A 20,571-nucleotide genomic window follows, 5' to 3' on the forward strand; every position below is an offset into this window, starting at 1 on the left:
GATTACAATGTCCTTTCACAAAATGTTGTTTCATCTAGCCGAAATCCATGACCTTGAACAAATGACTCGAATGACTTTAAATAAATAATTTCATGGATTTAAAACTTGTTCTTCATAACATCGCTTTAGTGTAGCGTGTACACACCACAATCCTCTTCGAAAGTGACATAACTAAAACAAATCAGGATTAGAAATACACATAACTGACAGACCATATAAGCAAATGGCCCATGAAACAGCAACATTTGCTTCACATCCCTTTGGTTTTCAGAGTGATTTCCAATTGTGCCTGCTGTGTGCTTTCCTTCAAAAAACACAGTAAAGTGGTATTCATATCACCGATCAAATTTTGCCGGCACATTCTGTTGGCGATTGGAGGTAGGCTATATACAACTGTTGAAAAGGCCAGAACAAGCCATTTAGCTCATTAACTACGCTCTCTTTCAAGCTCAGGGAATCGATCAACAGAGGCCATTGTGCCATTGTTGAGAGGCCTTGTGAATCACTAACAACATCATGTCTCACCCTTACAATCCACACACTTTTCCTTTATGGAGTTCAGGGATTAAACAGCATGTGCTCAGACATCCATAAATCAATGTTATGGTACCACATTGTCACTGTTTAACATACTTGATAATGACAAATTAGATTTCAATAAAGCTTTTAGCAGGAAGACACTTTCCCATTTCCACTTATGAAAGGTTCGATGAGACAAAATCCAGGACTAGACAAGTCAGGTTGAAAGTCAGGTTCAATTTAATGATATAATGGATAAGCAGGTAGTGGTCCTGAGGTCCTTAGCTGTACCACAAGGTCAACCAAACTGTGCCGTTATGTCCATGACCAAGCCTAAACTGTAATTACGCAATGTAATTGAAATATTGAATGTTTAAGCCACATCCATAATGCAAAATGTTCATCAAGGGAATACAGCTCATGGTATAAATGCTCTAGCTCGTCACCAAAATGAATAGAAATAAATAAAGGAAAGAATAAAAATGGAAAAGGTAACGGACCAAATGTACCATCAGTGTAAGCAAATAAATGATCTGGGAGTGAAGGATTGAGAGCTCTCTCTCTCAAAGGGCAAGGCATTTTGGCAATCAAAAAGGGTCAACTAATCAACACATGCTGTTTAAAAGCTAAAATCCCCTTAGACTGACTTACAAACAGGGGTCAGGAATGTTAGCAATGTAAAACCATTATAGATCCATGGCCTCATTTTTAGTGCCTCTGCTGGTTTGTTCTCCAGTCTCCTGTTGTTGTTGTAAACAAAATGTATCCTTTGAAACAAACTTGTTTTTTCAGTGTTCACCTCAGTATGGTCAAGGGACTATGTGCTGTTTGCTTTGCTTCAGCTGTGTCTTGGTACACAAAACACCCTCTATCGTTTATGTGAACTCCAGAGTAAACGAGTAATTACATTTCATCAGATTTACAAAAGCCCTAAATCTCTCAAATGAAGGATCTCAGGTGGATTTTCTCTCATGCGTCTCACACTCCCCTCTTGATCTGACACTTGAAAAAATGAAAACAGGTTAAATTTGGTTTAAAAGGTAGAAGGTAGCTAAAGCTAGATTGTGTATGTTTCCAAGAAAATAGCTTATATATGAAAACAATTAGCTTTATGAATACATCTAACCATTTTTATTGAAAACAACCATTCCATGTTCATCATGTCAACCATAAAACTTGGTGTGTGTCTCCCATATCCAAGTCATGTCTCAAGTGGCCATACTGCTATAAGGTAGAGGCTCGGTGTGTGAAGTGGCAGGGTGGAGACAGAGAGACGATGAGTGGCAGCAGCTACAAGGCCACCTGTCTGGGTTTTTGTGTCTCCTCAGAGAAGCAGGGACATAAAGGAGAGAGAGAGAAAGAGGGAGAGAGAGGGGGATGAAGAAGAGAGGGAGTGTGAGAGAGGACATGTGAGTAGCAGTTGTCACATCCCAAGCTCTCAAGACTGTCAATAAATGACAGAAAGTTCAGCCTTGGTCTTTGAAAAACCCATACTCCCCTCTTGTGCAAAGAAAAAAAGGGGTCCTCAAAACCATTTGGTAAAGCCAGTGAAAATTGGCTTGATATTAGCCTTGATTGATAGTGGTGATGATGGTACCAAGACCAACCAATTAGACTTGAAGTGAGAACAACAACAACAAAAGGTACTCTCTCTTTGACAAGCTGTTGCAAATAAGTTTTTAGGACTGTAGGCAAACCAAAACCGAAAATATCGTACCTTTACACGTTGGTAGGGCCTTGTTCCATATAGGTTTTCCATCCAAACCGATAACACATGTGATTGTGGCTTGTCCAACCGCAGTATATCCAGAGTTACATTGATAGGTCACTGTGGAGCCCAGTTTGTAGTCCATCCCCACACGACTGCCGTTCATGATATTTCCAGGGTCAAAACATGCCTCCCTGGGTTTCTCTGTGGAATAGAAAACATATACAAGCTCAAGATAAAGTACTGTGCAGGACAACAGGTCTTGAGCAGAGAGAATTGATTTCAATACAACACCAAGGAGGAAAATGTAAAACCATTTTTATTTTGCTAAAGCTTTGTAATTTATCCATAAATGCAAAAGAAACTCAGCAGTTGAAAAGCCCAGATATCATGAACAGGTAGGATATGCATCCTGAGATATTTGATGCATTCAAACACGGAACATTCCAGAGATTCCCAAAAGCTGCTACTGATGTTTTGATCCTCTAGTTTATCTCCGAGACTTCTGCTGTGGCTCTGCGGTGAACCTTAATGTAGGAGGCAGAACACATGGAGTTTGAGTGTAAAAAAGAGCAGGTACAGTAGAGTTGCTCCAAGGCATCCTCAATGGAAAAGACCAGCACAGAGGGAAATGCAAGGTAAGCATGTGGGTCTGTAGAGGCAGCCAACCAGTGTCCATCTGGCAAAAGACACTCAAAGAAGGACAGTTGGAAAATGCTCTGGAGGTGGTGCTTGTATACACTGCCAAACAAGATGACAGCCAACAGCCCACTTCTTTCTGCTGCCCTGTGCTTTGGGGAGCGGTGAAAGTAGGAGGCCTGTGGTGGGAGATTCTATCACTGAAATTGCTACAGTACATCACAATTTCAACTGCATTTCAATACCCAGAGACAGGAAATGCTTCTCAACATATAAGGCCAAAGTCTACATGCTAATGCCAATAACCTAAAGCTACATTTTTAAATGGATTGATACATTAGAAATACAGTAGTAGAAAACAAGAAAAATATGAAGTATATTACAGTAATGAGTATGAAAACATAAAAAGCAATGCCATTTTTTTCTTTAATCAACATTTAAATTACCTTAGCAACAGTGCATGGATGGGGGGGAGACTACGATATAGGAGATTGATGTACAGAAAAAAATGTGTTTTTAGACTTGGGAGATGACAAATCTCATCCAGGTCCCATAATAGGTCATTAGCTGCTCTAATTGACAAAAGCAGAGCTAAATACAGGGCCGCCTGTACAAAATCAAACAACAAATTATGCTATTGAGTGGTATTAATAAATCTTCCAAGAAGAACGAGGTCAAAAAGGAAAAATACTATACACATCTGTGTTCATGGGTTTTGTGAACTTTATGGCTTAATGAATAAAACCACTTATCCAGTCGATCATCAATGCATTCAATCAAAAGGCATTTAATACAAAGACGTAGGTTGGAAAACCTACTGTTTTTCAGATGCTGAATAGCTCTCTATGAACAACAGGCAAAAGGGCCAGCTAATAAGGACAGCAAGCTGACAGGAAGAAACACATGCAATAAGGCTTTATCAATAAATAGTCTACAAAATATATTACCCAGTGGCTAGAAATCTTTCATCCTAACAACCTATATCTATTGAAAACATTTCTATAGAGACATCAACTTTACAATATGGCCAGAGCTATACACTTTCAAAGGAACCTAGGATCACCTCCTATGAGACTAACATGATGCATCACTTGCCTTTGAATTCAATGGCAAAACCAGACATCCCGAGGGAGGCGTCACTTCTGAAGGCGAGGAAGAGGCTGTTCCCACTGCTCTCAATGCGCTCCGGGGCCTGGTTTCCCTGCAGGCTGCTGATCAGTGGACCATTGGAGTTCTCACCCTCATAGATGTGCAGGAAGTCATAGCTGGGCTCCATGTTGAAACTGCGAGGATACAAAAGAGAACCTAGGCCATAAAAGACTGACGCTTGATTCATACTATAGGGTCAATCAGAACAATAATGTGCTGGCTCGTATATTTCCTTTTCACATATTTCCTTTCACATTGTCTTTTCCAGCAACTATGACAAGGCCAGCCCGGCTCAGCCTGGTTTGACCCTGAATCAGGCATGTGGGGGCTGTCTGTACTGTCTATAACTTATTAGAAAGATCAGATCCGTTTGTTTTGATTTTTCTCAGGGGAGTCAATGTAATTCCTGTGGGTACATACACAGCTAGCAAGTATTCTACATTCATCACACTGTAGGCCTATAACTCTGGGGCGGCAGGTAGCCTAGTGGTTAGAATATTGGACTTATAACCGAAAGGTTGCAAGATCGGATCCCCAAACAAACAAGGAAAACATCTGTCGTTCTGCCCCTGTACAAGGCAGTTAACCCACTGTTCCTAGGCTGTCATTGAAAATAAGAATTTGTTCTTAACTGACTTGCCTAGTTAAATAAAGGTAAAAAAGTAACACAAGCTAAAATTATACATTTTAGAAAAGTTATTCCATTTATAGGTATCATCTAGGGATATTGGATAATACAGTACAACACATCGATATGGATAATATTTGAACAAAGGCAAACTATTTCACCTCAAACACAGAATTGTTTGATAGTGTTTGATGTTTATTTACGGTAATTGCCAAATTGACAAAGACAGAGTGGATGCGCTCTTTCCATCTGTTCTTTGACTTTGGTCCTTATTACCGTGGGTGGCTCACAGCATAGCATGAGCGACATACCTTCTGAAAATTAGGGCTATAACAAAGTCAGGGTTGACTTTAATTCTCCAGTCACATTCTTTTCCTGGTGGGTAGGGCTGTGGATAGTTGGGTGATAGAATTACCCCAGCAGGGCCTGTCACGTTTCCGCCACAGGTAGCTATCACAACAAGGGCAAAACATGTTTTAATACGACATGCCTCCAACACATTAAATGTTTACGGTGATTGAAGTGACAAAACAGGCCCCCATAGACATTCAGTGACAAACAGTAGTGATGGCATTCCTTCATGCAACTGTCATTCAGAAGGGTTACTAGCATCTTTGCTTTTTCTTTTTAGCATTGTTCTATTGTCAATTTAAGTGTGTGTGCTAAGCAAAATCCTGTCAATCATGTGCTTGTTTGGGAGAGTCTGTGAGAGCAATATTTTTATAACCTTAGTAATCTTCCACCGTTACTAATGATTCGGCCTATAAATGGCCTTCCATCAAACAATTATCAGTGTTGTGGTAAAATGACTAGAAGTGACAAAGTGTACTGTCTGACAAAGGATTTGTTGACAATGGCAGAAAATGCCAATTACATTTCAGTTACTGATGAATCATTCTTCGCACAGGGATTCACACTACTGAGGCATGGTTTACATTCTTAAGGATTCATTCATTCGTATAATAAACATGTCACTCATTCAACATAAAGTAATTCAACTGATGCAAATGAGTGGTTGGGTGCCCAACACCAACAGTAAGTAGTTCATAAAACACTGCTTACATGTATTTTCAGATACCACAAATCCTTCAATGAAAACAAGACAGTGGAACGCTATAGGCCTAATATACAGATTCCAAATCACCTTTTTACAGCAGAATAATCCTAAAGGGAACATCTACCTATTGTACAAACCCTTTGATGACATACAGGTATAGCCATGAAAACAAATGTATTATTTCTCCATTACTGTGGAGGTCAAAGCAACATACCTATACAGGTCGGAGGGTCTGGCTGCCAATAGAACCTGTTATTGAGCTGTACACAGGTGATCTTGTCTAGGCCCTGGACCTGGTAACCTGGGTCACACTGGAAGGTGATAGTGTCCCCAGGCTCCCGACTATCCCCGTAACGTGTCCCATTTTGGGGAGTTCCGGGGTCATTACAGGTCGTCGCAGTAGTAGCTGAAATCACACAAATGAATTCCTTAGAAACATTTAGACAGGACGGTTATAAATAATACAACTCTCATTTTTTTCAGCCAACGGCTGATAAAGATATAAGCATAATTTCATGTGTTGAAATCTTTGGACTGGCAGCAAACTGATTTGTGGAGACTAATTGTCTTTTAAATCATATTTCCAGAAAATATTTGCCATTTATATACAAATGCTATGCTCAATTTAATTTATATATATTTGTATGAATACTTATTTGTCAAAAGGATTTGTCATAACAGTGTTTTATACATGGCCCAGAGTAGGATAAAGAGAGGGGAATCTCAAGAAACATACTGTAACCTTTGTCTGAAAAGCTACTGAATAGAATGTCATGTCCAAATTCCTCTGGTCCATTGTGACAGGTACTACTTACTTGAGAACTGAATGGAGAAGCCTGACTTGCTGATGAAGTAATCACTGTCAAGCTGGAGCGTTAGGATGTTGAAGGTGCTGTGGGTGTCTTCGGGTAGAGCTGACCCACTCCATTCCTTCAGGAGGAAACCCCCCTCTGTTGGACCGTCCCACACCTTCAGGATGTCATGAGCCACTTCCGTATCAAACACTATGAAGTGGAGGCTAAATAGAGAAAGGGAGGTGGATATTGATTACACATTATGCAGCTCCTTAAGAATTAGAACCTTTTATACTGAAGTCTGGTTTTACCATTGGTTTACATCTGTGACAAACACCTATACACTCAACAATACTCCATAAATCAACTGACCAAGGGTTGCTACTGACTTGTAATAAGAAAATATCATTGGAATTCTATAGAACCAGTTCTCAAGTAATGTCTCAGACCGATGAAACATCTATATTAGATCATTCTTGCTCACCAAACCATTTAAGGTATGTTTCAGTTATGTTCAGCAATAATTAGGAAGAGGATGAGTTCCTTCCATTTTTACATTTTTACAGTTTATTCATTTAGCAGGCGCTCCCATCCAGAGCGACTTTAATTAGTGCATTCATAAAGGTGAGACAACATATCACTATCATAGTAATTACATTTTCCCTTAATAAAGTAGTTAATAGCAAAGTCGGTGCTAGTAGGAAAAGACAAGTGTCATGAGATTTATTTAAGATACTCTTTAAAGAGGTCGGGTTTGAGAAGATTTCCTTAATAAAGTCTAATAGCCAGTGATGTCAAATGAATCTCTCCTCCTCCTTCATCTGTAAATTGCTTGAACTGAATTGGCATATCTGATTTCTATGGCATTTCAAGTGTGCATAATTGGTTTATCCTTGGGGGTTATTGTTTTGTTTTTAAGAAGCCAGTAATGGACTTGAAAGAATAGATGCTAATGGTAGGAAGGCTAGCAGTGGGGTGAAATGTAATCAGCAATGGCACATTTAATCACAGCTTATTTTCCAAAAGTGCAGCAGAACAATTGCTCCGCTATACTAGACACGCCTCGCTATAAACTCGCTGATTTCATTTCAAATTTAAATGGAGTCAAGAAAAATTGGGCTATTGTGTATCTAATTGCCTATTCCAAGGGGGTGTGTCCCTATTGTGAGATACTGTACCTGATGGTTTTGCCTGTGTCGGCTTCGATAGACCAGGTACAGTGGAGGTTATTGTCATAGGGCGCAGGGTAACCCGGGGATAGTATCCGTCCAGATATTGCACCTGCAATGTGGCCTCCACATTCAGCTAGATAAGGAAACCAAAATGTCTCATATCATCAAAAATAGAAATCGGATTAAATAAGCCTTCTCTCTGGCATCAACCAGCTGAATTTATAAACATTACATAATACATCACATCATTACATGCACTTGAAAGAATCAAATATGTTCTCAAGCGTCTCAAAATACATGTGTATTATCTTAGTGACTGCTGACGACACTGGAAAAGAGGAGAGGATATCCCTATTATGTCACATCGTTCAAAGGAAATAAAAAATACAATGGCAGCCTAAGGCAATGTCATCTATTTTCCATGCTACTTTTCGGCTGTATGGAAATTTGTCTGAACCGAGCCAGGCTAATTAAGGAATGAGGCTGAAGAATGACACTGTAATGTATCAGTTCTCTCCAGTACAGCAAGCTCAGACTGTCCACACGTTTTGTATAGCTTTAGGGGCTATTATATAGCCAGCATTAGGGGATAAATGTTCATAGCTGTTAACTAGCGTAACTATTTCAGTATACTATAAATGACAGCATGTTAGCCCGGGGTTTGACTCTGAGTTAGCCTGAGAGAGCGTAACTGGCAAAGCTGGTCATATAATGGAATCAGTACGATGTTAATAACAGTGGGAAAGAATGAAGACAACACAACAAATTCCATGTTGACTGGTAAAACGGTATAATATTTTCAAATGCATCAGATGAAAATTAATCCTTTGGTATGGGTATCTTGAACTTGACCATGGTAATTAAAATGTAAACAAAATGTTACTTAGGAATGGTAAGTGTTTCACCATAATAAGGAAATGTATCCTTGATGATAAGATTTGTCTCTTTTCAGCTGTGACTCACTCACCGAGACAGGAAGGTAAAGGTTTGTCCCAAACCCTACGGTCTCCACTTAGGCATGTCAGAGTGCTGCTTCCATGGAGAGTATAGCCAGGGTTACAACTGTACAATACAAATGTGTTTGCAAAATGGCCATCATCTTGAATCTTGTATCCGTAATTCGGAGTTCCTGGTTCTTCACACTTGACAAGGTCAAAACCTACAAAGACAGATTTGAGACTGTTACCCATTCAAACATAACAAACATTCATTTATTTTCATTAATGATAAAGGTTGAACAATAAAAAAGACATCTGTCTGGTGAAATAAAGCATTCTAGTGTGACGTTATATTAGTGATGCTTTTCATACATCAGCCTTGAGCATGCAATATTGTAGTAAAAGGTTATTGTAGAATGAATGGAAGCAGATATATCAAATCAAATTTTATTTGTCACATACACATGGTTAGCAGATGTTAATGCGAATGTAGCGAAATGCTTGTGCTTCTAGTTCCGACAATGCAGTAATAACCAACAAGTAATTTAACTAACAATTCCAAAACTACTGTCTTATACACACAAGTGTAAGGGGATAAAGAATATGTACATAGAGATATATGAATGAGTGATGGTACAGAGCAGCATAGGCAAGATACAGTAGATGGTATCGAGTACAGTATATACATATGAGATGAGTATGTAAACAAAGTGGCATAGTTAAAGTGGCTAGTGATACATGTATTACATAAAGATGCAGTAGATGATATAGAGTACAGTATATACGTATACATATGAGATGAATAATGTAGGGTATGTAAACATTATATTAAGTAGCATTGTTTAAAGTGGCTAGTGATATATTTTACATAATTTCCCATCAATTCCCATTACTAAAGTGGCTGGAGTTGAGTCAGTGTGTTGGCAGCAGCCACTCAATGTTAGTGGTTGCTGTTTAACAGTCTGATGGCCTTGAGATAGAAGCTGTTTTTCAGTCTCTCGGTCCCAGCTTTGATGCACCTGTACTGACCTCGAATTCTGGATGATAGCGGGGTGAACAGGCAGTGGCTCGGGTGGTTGTTGTCCTTGTTGATCTTTATGGCCTTCCTGTGACATCGGGTGGTGTAGGTGTCCTGGAGGGCAGGTAGTTTGCCCCCGGTGATGAGTTGTGCAGACCTCACTACCCTCTGGAGAGCCTTACGGTTGTGGGAGGAGCAGTTGCCGTACCAGGCAGTGATACAACCCGCCAGGATGCTCTCGATTGTGCATCTGTAGAAGTTTGTGAGTGCTTTCGGATGACAAGCCAAATTTCTTCAGCCTCCGGAGGTTGAAGAGGCGCTGCTGCGCCTTCTTCACGATGCTGTCTGTGTGGGTGGACCAATTCAGTTTGTCTGTGATGTCTATGCCGAGAAACATAAAGCTTACTACCCTCTCTACTACTGTTCCATCGATGTGGATAGGGGGGTGTTCCCTCTGCTGTTTCCTGAAGTCCACAATCATCTCCTTAGTTTTGTTGACGTTGAGTGTGAGGTTATTTTCCTGACACCACACTCCGAGGGCCCTCACCTCCTCCCTGTAGGCCGTCTCGTCGTTGTTGGTAATCAAGCCTACCACTGTTGTGTTGTCCGCAAACTTGATGATTGAGTTGGAGGCGTGCGTGGCCACGCAGTCGTGGGTGAACAGGGAGTACAGGAGAGGGCTCAGAACGCACCCTTGTGGGGCCCCAGTGTTGAGGATCAGCGGGGTGGAGATGTTGTTGCCTACCCTCACCACCTGGGGGCGGGCCGTCAGGAAGTCCAGTACCCAGTTGCACAGAGCGGGGTCGAGACCCAGGGTCTCGAGCTTGATGACGAGCTTGGAGGGTACTATGTTGTTAAATGCCGAGCTGTAGTCGATGAACAGCATTCTTACATAGGTATTCCTCTTGTCTAGATGGGTTAGGGCAGTGTGCAGTGTGGTTGAGATTGCATCGTCTGTGGACCTATTTGGGCGGTAAGCAAATTGGAGTGGGTCTAGGGTGTCAGGTAGGGTGGAGGTGATATGGAAGTGAGTGCTACGGGGCGGTAGTCGTTTAGCTCAGTTACCATAGCTTTCTTGCGAACAGGAACAATGGTGGCCCTCTTGAAGCATGTGGGAACAGCAGACTGGTATAGGGATTGATTGAATATGTCCGTAAACACACCAGCCAGCGAGTCTGCGCATGCTCTGAGGGCGTGGCTGGGGATGCCGTCTGGGCCTGCAGCCTTGCGAGGGTTACCACTTTTAAATGTTTTACTCACCTCGGCTGCAGTGAAGGAGAGTCCGCATGTTTTCGTTGCAGGCCGTGTCAGTGGCACTGTATTGTCCTCAAAGCGGGCAAAAAAGTTATTTAGTCTGCCTGGGAGCAAGACATCCTGGTCCGTGACTGGGCTGGTTTTTGTTTTTGTAGTCCGTGATTGACTGTAGACCCTGCCACATACCTCTTGTGTCTGAGCCGTTGAATTGAGATTCTACTTTGTCTCTATACTGACGCTTAGCTTGTTTGATAGCCTTGCAGAGGGAATAGCTGCACTGTTTGTACTCGGTCATGTTTCCAGTCACCTTGCCCTGATTAAAAGCAGTGGTTCGCGCTTTCAGTTTCACGCGAATGCTGCCATCACACCACGGTTTCTGGTTTGGGAATGTTTTAATCGTTGCTATGGGAACCACATCTTCACGTTCTCATGAACTCGCACACCGAATCAGCGTATTCGTCAATGTTGTTGTCTGACGCAATTCGAAACATATCCCAGTCCACGTGATGGAAGCAGTCTTGGAGTGTGGAATCAGCTTGGTCGGACCAGCGTTGGACAGACCTCAGCGTGGGAGCTTCTTGTTTTAGTTTCTGTCTGTAGGCAGGGATCAGCAAAATGGAGTCGTGGTCAGCTTTTCCGAAAGGAGGGTGGGGCAGGGCCTTATATGCGTCGCGGAAGTTAGAATAACAATAATCCAAGGTTTTGCCAGCCCTGGTTGCGCAATCGATATGCTGATACAATTTAGGGAGTCTTGTTTTCAGATTAGCCTTGTTAAAATCGCCAGCTACAATGAATGCAGCCTCAGGATGTATGGATTCCAGTTTGCAAAGAGTCAAATAAAGTTCGTTCAGAGCCATCGATGTGTCTGCTTGGGGGGAATATATACGGCTGTGATTATAATTGAAGAGAATTCTCTTGGTAGATAATGCGGTCGACATTTGATTGTGAGGAATTCTAAATCAGGTGAACAGAAGGATTTGAGTTCCTGTATGTTTCTGTGATCACACCACGTCTCGTTAGCCATAAGGCATACGCCCCGCCCCTCTTCTTACCAGAAAGATGTTTGTTTCTGTCGGCGCGATGCGTGGAGAAACCCGCTGGCTGCACCGACTCCGATAGCGTCTCTCCAGTGAGCCATGTTTCCATGAAGCAAAGAACGTTACAGTCTCTGATGTCCCTCTGGAATGCTGCCCTTGCTCGGATTTCATCAACCTTGTTGTCAAGAGACTGGACATTGGCGAGAAGAATGCTAGGGAGTGGTGCACGATGTGCCCATCTCCGGAGTCTGACCAGAAGACCGCCTCGTTTCCCTCTTTTACGGAGTCGTTTTTTGCGGTCGCCTGCTGGGATCCATTTCGTTGTCCTGGGTGAAAGGCAGAACACAGGATCCGCTTCGAAAGTCATATTCTTGGTCGTACTGATGGTGAGTTGACGCTGATCTTACATTCAGTAGTTCTTCTCGACTGTATGTAATGAAACCTAAGATGACCTGGGGTACTAATGTAAGAAATAACACGTAAAAAAAAAAACTGCATAGTTTCCTAGGAACGCGAAGCGAGGCGGCCATCTCTGTCGGCGCCGGCCAGTATATCTGTCTCAACGCACAACTGCAACGCTCACTGGCATTATAGATTTTTTTGTTTACCATCTTAAACTACTCTCTCATGAGAAATTCACGATATTGTTCTTACTTACAAAATATATACATTCTTGAAACAAGATACATTTGTGCCTTTACCTGTAGAGGTTGTCCATCAGACCACTTTCAACTTATGTGAAAGATAATACTGTTCATATAGGGCAAGTAAACAAGGACTAAACATACAATACGAGGCCTTTTTGTTATTGGTGAACAGTGGTTCCTCCTTTAAAAGTTGCGTCATACTGCAGCCCACCTATTGGCATTAGTAGAGAATTTAAAACTTTTTTTTTGTAATAACGTAATACATTGATTTTAAGAAATTTGGTTTAATTAATTAGATTACTATTATGGTGTTTCAATTCCAAGAAAAACACAAAACAAAACCCTCAGGGTTTCCGTTAGGATGTAATGGAAAATATTGCGCTGTACAATGTGACGGTTGGGAGTAGGCTACAGCATAAGAGGATTGGAGGAATCTAAATCAATATCTAAAGGAAATAACATTTCCACACCCTAATTGTAGTGTAAGCAATACTCATTTTGCCTTTGGTAGGCCTACAGTATATCAACAACAAAAAATTCAATGGCGTGACTCTCCTCCAATAATTACATTTAGAGGATTGGAATATTCTAAATTAATGTCTAAGGGGCACTTTCCATTAGGATCTGTGATAATATCTGATAATATCTAAGGGTTTTAATATCATTCTAAATTAATTAATAATAATAACAATAATAATAATCGCTTAGTTTAAAAAGTAACAATATTTTGGAGATTTCGTTTTCATTTAACATAGAGTAGCGAGAAAAAGGCCATTCTTGAACATGGGGTGAGACATTCTCACTAATTTCTAAATAAAACCAGTTTGTTATTTAGAAGGATTTATTTCTGAAGAAACCAAACTTGATTATTTAGCAGACATCACTTGCTGATATTCAGGCAACACATATATCTTAAGAATATCATAGAATTGTCACGTCCTGACCTTAGTTACTTTTTTATGTCTCAATTTTAGTTTGGTCGGGGCGTGAGTTGGGGTGGGCTTTCTATGTTTGTTCTGTGTGTTATAGTCCTATGTGTTTGGTCTGGTATGGTTCCCAATCAGAGGTAGCTGTCAATCGTTGTCTCTGATTGAGAACCATACTTAGGTAGCCTGTTCCCACCTGATGTTTGTGGGTAGTTGTTTTCTGTGTCTGTGTTTTCACCATACAGAACTGTTTCGATTTTCATTTCTTTCCTTCACTTTGTTATTTTGTATTTTTCGTGTTCTGATATAATAAATTATCATGGACATTTACAACGCTACATTTTGGTCCGATCCTTCCTATTCCTCATTTGAGGAGGACAACGATCGTTATAGGAATATAATTGAACATTTTAATTTATTCTGCTTATTTCAGAGCAGCATGAAACAGAGCTGAAATAGACGTCCACAGTGAGAAGGCTATAAGTAACGATATTTTTGAGATAAGTTTGTTAAAAAAAAATGAGCGATTGTAATCTGAATAAAGGCCAAAATAATATTTATAATGGCTAAAATATAGCCCTGCTTATAGCCATAATGGTGCTGTACAACGTGACCGTGTGTTAGAAAGAGTATTTTCCAGTGAGCAACAATTTGATTGCATTCATTAGACAACTTTCTTCCAATATTTCTGTAATTCAGAGTTATTTATTCCCATAGTAATTCATTAATGATCCATAACTAGATCAACATCGGCATTTTGAAAGAGTATTTTTATCATTATTTTATGAACGAAAGCATAAAAATGCTGATGAAGAAATACAGTACTGTACAATATATGCTTTTACATTTGGATAACAAAGCATTTAAAGCATTTTGAAGATATAAGCCACCTGAATTTGTTTATTAGGCTACTGTGCAGTCTGACACGTAAACATAGCCTACAGTACATACTGTAGTAAACATGGGAATGTGTCAAATTCCTCACATAAGGGAGAGCAGGCCATGTCCAGACTTTCTCGTTGACCTCAAGTGCCTTCAATAATAGCTGAACTAGAGAATGTGGCCACGCGGGTGACTGGCGTTCAATTCCCTGATGGGGAGGAAGGAGTAGGCTGTTCTTAACTGATTCCATATGTGCTACTTCATAGTTGTGATGTCTTCACTATTATTCTACAATGTAGAAAATAGTAAAAAATAAAGAAAAATCCTGGAATGAGTAGGTGTGTCCAAACTTTTGACTGGTACTTGGTTAATTAATTAGATTAATATTATGGTGTTTCTATTCCAAGTAAAAAAAAAAAAAAACCCTCTGGGCTTCCATTAGGATGGAACGGAATATATGGCGCTGTACAACGTGACGGTCAGTAGTACAGTTCTGGACTATTTCGCTAAAGAATCCCCAAGTCATGCAGGCAGGGCACGCGGGAGCCCGGGGATCAATTCCCCAACGGGGAGGAAGGAATAGGCTGTCCTTGTAAATAAGAATGTGTTCTTAACTGACTATTCTCTAACCAATACCCAAATGGAGATTAAGTGAAAATAAAAATCTCATTAATTTATCAAGACCAGTCCCCATGCTTGTCTCAGAGCAGTGCAAAATGGTGCTAAAATAGTTGTAGGCTTTAGCTTCAAATCCTATTGCTTTTAACTTCAATATGCTCCTTAAATAAATAAGACCTACACCACTTTTAACAGCATATTACTTAACACTAGTGAGACTCATGTCGCCTACGGTAGGCCTACGGTATATTGAAAAACATGACGTGACTCTCCGGCAATAACTACATATAGTGGATTGGAAGATTCTAAATTAAAACCGAAAGCCGCCTCATGGGTCTACCGGTGGCGGTCGGCACGGGTATCGAACCTGCATCTGTTTGCACTGCGGGAGCCCCCATCCACAAATGATCAAAATACAGAGAGGTGTTGGTAAAGGTATATTATCCTGCTAATAGCCCATAATGGGCTATGATAATACTGTACATGGTGTCCAGGTCAGGATAACCAAAACATTTCTTAATTTAAGACAATCAGAAAGAATGTTAGTACTTGTTTATTTTGATCCAAAGCCATGAATGAGTGAGTCACTCAGCTTTATGTAGTGGCCGGCTATATGACTGTGTCATCAACTTGATCATATATAACGATATTTTGGAGGTTATTTAGTTTTCAAAAAATTAAAGAGAGCGATTGTAATCTGAATAAAGGCCAAAATAATATTTGTAAAGGCCAAACATTTATTTCTGTCTTTAGAGGGAGATAAACCCTGGGCCAATTGTGCGCCGCCCATAAAGGCCAAAATATAGCCCTGCTAATAGCCATAATGTCACTGTACAACATGGCCGTGTGTTTGAAAGAATATTTTCCAGTAAGCAACAATTTGTTTACCTTCATTAGACAACATTGTTCCAATATTTCTCCGCAAATAATTACATTCAGAGGATTGGAGGACATTTTTGTAATTCAGTGATATTTATTCCCATAGCAATTCTATATGGATTCATAACTAAATAAACATCAGCATTTTAAAGAGTATTTTTATTATTATTTTATTAACGAAAGCATAAAGCTGTTGATTAATAAATACTGTACTGCTGTGTTGAGTTAGAAATGTAACACTTCAGAGTACTTAAGCATCGGATACATTGCAGGGTAGTAGCAGGGCTATAAAGAGTCTATTGTCCTGCTAATCGGGCTACAAGTATTTCAAAATGGCACCAGCTGTCAATCACTACTGTAAATAAAAATCTTGTTTACATTCTTTATTGTAAACACAATGTCACAAATAATTTAAATCTACATTTCCAACTACTTTCTGAGTGTGGGATTAATTTGATTCATACTATGGTGTTTCTATTTCAAGGAAAACGAAAAACCCTCTGGGTTTCCGTTAGGATGGAAGGGAAATATGGAGCTGTACAACGAGACAGCCGGGAGTACAGTACTGGGATATTTAGCTAAAGAATCCAGTCCAGCGGGAGACCGAGGTTCAATTCCCCGACAGGGAGGAAGGGGTAGGCTATCCCTGTAAATAAGAATTTGTTCTTAACTGACTTGCCTAGTTAAATAAAGGTTACACTAAGAGCATAACATTTCTACACCCTAAATTTCCAATTCTATTCTAACCAATACCCAAACGGAGATTCAGTGAAAATAAAATCTCATAGATTTGTCAAGACCAAAAAAAGAAAAAGTATTTTCTTGAACATTGTTAATAATTTGTATATAAAGCCAGTTTGTTATTTAGAATGATTTATTTACGTTTTTAGAGGGAGAAAAACCAAACACCTACAGTCATCTCATGGGTCTCCCAGTCAAGTCCAGCACGGGCAATTGAACATCTGTAGCAACACAGCTTGCACTGCTATGCAGTGTCTTAGACAGTGTCTTAGACACATTGCGCCACTGAGACACTGTACAAAGTGACCGGTCGGGAGTGGCCTACAGTACTACAGTAAGAGCAAAATAATCAGAACAAAATAAAATAATAAAAACCTTTGTCTAACAACAGGCTATGTTTACGTGTCAGACTGCACAGTAGCCTAATAAACAAATTCAGGTGGCTTATATCTTCAAAATGCTTTAAATGCTTTGTTATCCAAATGTAAAAGCATATACAGTACAGTACTGTATTTCTTCATCAGCATTTTTATGCTTTCGTTAATAAAATAATTAAAAACAATACTCTTTCAAATGCCGATGTTGATCTAGTTATGGATCCATAATGAATTACTATGGGAATAAATAACACTGAATAACAGAAATATTGGAACAAAGTTGTCTAATGAATACAATCAAATTGTTGCTCACTGGAACTTTAGTAAGTAATACTGAAGTCGTGCACACTTTTCAGTTTCTATTTAGGTTTATGTCGCCCACTCATTGTCAGTTAGAGACACAGTTGGACCCAAAAGCATAATCAGTGCTCTAACTCCCCCTTGAGCTGGTCTGAAGCAATGAGGTAGTGACGCAGAGTACCGTACGAAACCACAAATTACCTTTAAGGTAAGCTCACAACTTTTAAAGGAGGAACCACTGTAAGCTTAGAATTGGAAATTGGGTTAGTCTTGAGGGGGCCTGTTTCTCAGTAAAGCCTATTTGAACACGAATCAGGGAATATCTATAGAGGCTGTCTCACATTTGTTCTAGGACATAGTCTACCTACTGCTGTACGTCAGTCTGAACCCCTTATTGGTTTCAGTGCCGTTGCTGTTGAACTCAATCCAGAGGTGATTTGAGGTACTGTTGATGACAGCATTGTACATGTCTGTTTTGGAGAAATTGCCAAGAAGACGATATGAAGTATCCTTTCCATCATACACCTGTTGATGAAAGAACAACACTATAAGGCACAGGTTTCTCAAAATACTATTAATATTCAAGGGAATATAATAATAATAACAATATAAATAATAATGATAACGATTTACTTTAACTATAGATACACAATGCATTGATTACACATATCCGTAAGCATTTATTGAATGTGTTATAACAGGTCCTAATCTTATTATTAAAGGTTCATTAATGAAAAATATTTATAGTATATCCATAGCGCATTCATGTCATGCTATGCAAGAGCTCATATTTAGGTATCTTAATAGATGCATCATTACAATTAGAGCTTAGTATCATTATTATGGCTGTTTCTCAAAAGCATGCTTCTGCCAAACCACATTTAGAAAATAATGCTGATATAAATACAGTAGGGCAAAAAAGTATTTAGTCAGCCACCAATTGTGCAAGTTCTCCCACTTAAAACGATGAGAGAGGCCTGTAATTTTCATCATAGGTACACTTCAACTATGACAGACAAAATGAGAAAAAATATCCAGAAAATCACATTGTAGGATTTTTAATGAATTTATTTGCAAATTATGGTGGAAAATAAGTATTTGGTCAATAACAAAGTTTATCTCAATACTTTCTTATATACCCTTTGTTGGCAATGACAGAGGTCAATCGTTTCCTGTAAGTCTTCACAAGGTTTTCACACACTGTTGCTGGTATTTTGGCCCATTCCTCCATGCAGATCTCCTCTAGAGCAGGGATGTTTTGGGGCTGTTGCTGGGCAACATGGACTTTCAACTCCCTCCAAAGATTTTCTATGGGGTTGAGATCTGGAGACTGGATAAGCCACTCCAGGACCTTGAAATGCTTCTTACGAAGCCACTCCTTCGTTGCCCGGGCGGTGTGTTTGGGATCATTGTCATGCTGAAAGACCCAGCCACGTTTCATCTTCAATGCCCTTGCTGATGGAAGGAGGTTTTCACTCAAAATCTCACAATACATGGCCCCATTCATTCTTTCCTTTACACGGATCAGTCGTCCTGGTCCCTTTGCAGAAAAACAGCCTCAAAGCATGATGTTTCCATCCCCATGCTTCACAGTAGGTATGGTGTTCTTTGGATGCAACGCAGCATTCTTTGTCCTCCAAACACGACGAGTTGAGTTTTTACCAAAAAGTTATATTTTGGTTTCATCTGACCATATGACATTCTCCCAATCTTCTTCTGGATCATCCAAATGCTCTCTAGCAAACTTCAGACGAGCCTAGACATGTACTGGCTTAAGCAGGGGGACACGTCTGGCACTGCAGGATTTGAGTCCCTAGCGGCGTAGTGTGTTTCTGATAGTAGGCTTTGTTACTTTGGTCCCAGCTCTCTGCAGGTCATTCACTAGGTCCCCTCGTGTGATTCTGGGATTTTTGCTCACCGTTCTTGTGATCATTTTGACCCCACGGGGTGAGATCTTGCGTGGAGCCCCAGATCGAGGGAGAATATCAGTGGTCTTGTATGTCTTCCATTTCCTAATAATTGCTCCCACAGTTGATTTCTTCAAACCAAGCCGCTTACCTATTGCAGATTCAGTCTTCCCAGCCTGGTGCAGGTCTACAATTTTGTTTCTGGTGTCCTTTGACAGCTCTTATGTCTTGGCCATAGTGGAGTTTGGAGTGTGACTGTTTGAGGTTGTGGACAGGTGTCTTTTATACAGGTAATGAGTGGAGGACAGAGGAGCCTCTTAAAGAAGGTCTGTGAGAGCCAGAAATCTTGCTTGTTTGTAGGTGACCAAATCCTTATTTTCCACCATAATTTGCAAATAACGTCTTTAAAAATCCTACAATGTGATTTTCCTCATTTTGTCTGTCATAGTTGAAGTGTACCTATGATGAAAATTACAGGCCTCTCTCATCTTTTTAAGTGGGAGAACTTGCACAATTGGTGGCTGACTAAATACTTTTTGCCCCACTGTATATATATATATATATATATATATATATATATATATATATATATATATATATATATATATATATATATATATATATATATAGCCTGTACTAGCCCCATTTCCCCCAGCCAGGGGAGGCCCGTGACTTATCTTCTTCTTCTTCTTCTCACTGAGGTCAATAGTGTATGAGGACCGCACAGGGTTGACTCCTCAGGGTAACTTTTATGGCTCAAATTGTGTAGTTGAGGGTCATAACTCTTTTGTAACTCATTAACTTGCCCTCCTCCACATCACAATTAAGTTGGTCACACTGGTCTATAACTCACACATGAAGGGTCTATTAATGAATTCAATGCAGTCAAAGTAAAGTCAAATCTATTTTCCCATGCATAAAGCAGTTATGGCTAAGATAATTTAATTTGCATGCTTTGAATTTCAATCTTTGTTAAATCTACTCAAGAAAATTCAAACTGAAAAATGCCAACAGCATGATTCGTCGGCGATGTCCTCAGCAATTGTTTTCTGTCCTACGTCTGGAAAATGTAAATAAAATGTAAATATTTCCTTTAACATTTGCGTTGTGGCCATATTCTTTTTGACAAATGAGACATTTTTATAAATGCTTTATAAATGCTTTATGAATGGGAAAACAGAAATGACAGCATGTTGACTGCATAGACTTCATACATAGACCTTTTATGATGGCGTTATAGATAAGATGACAAACTGCTAAGTTAATTACCATGAAGTGCTTAGCTATAAATGCTTTATGAATGGGAAAATAGATTTGACTTTACTTTGACTGCATATAATTCATACATATAACCTTCATGTGTGCGTTATAGCCCAGTATG

General features: G+C 39.8%; 1 protein-coding gene across 1 annotated transcript in view; it reads right to left on the reverse strand.

Annotated features, from left to right (window-relative positions):
• Positions 1-20,571, reverse strand: part of LOC135512133 (CUB and sushi domain-containing protein 1-like) — a 502,291-nt gene that overhangs the window by 127,271 nt on the left and 354,449 nt on the right. Inside the window, exons 23-30 of the mRNA XM_064933828.1 lie at positions 17,652-17,808; positions 8,634-8,825; positions 7,673-7,799; positions 6,516-6,718; positions 5,915-6,106; positions 4,955-5,093; positions 3,962-4,149; positions 2,237-2,431 (exon numbers count right to left, since the gene is read on the reverse strand). Coding sequence (XP_064789900.1) covers positions 2,237-2,431; positions 3,962-4,149; positions 4,955-5,093; positions 5,915-6,106; positions 6,516-6,718; positions 7,673-7,799; positions 8,634-8,825; positions 17,652-17,808 — 1,393 coding nt within the window. The remainder of the gene's footprint in view (positions 1-2,236; positions 2,432-3,961; positions 4,150-4,954; positions 5,094-5,914; positions 6,107-6,515; positions 6,719-7,672; positions 7,800-8,633; positions 8,826-17,651; positions 17,809-20,571) is intronic.

This window comes from Oncorhynchus masou, chromosome 24, assembly GCF_036934945.1.
Source record: "Oncorhynchus masou masou isolate Uvic2021 chromosome 24, UVic_Omas_1.1, whole genome shotgun sequence".
Taxonomy (NCBI): domain Eukaryota; kingdom Metazoa; phylum Chordata; class Actinopteri; order Salmoniformes; family Salmonidae; genus Oncorhynchus; species Oncorhynchus masou.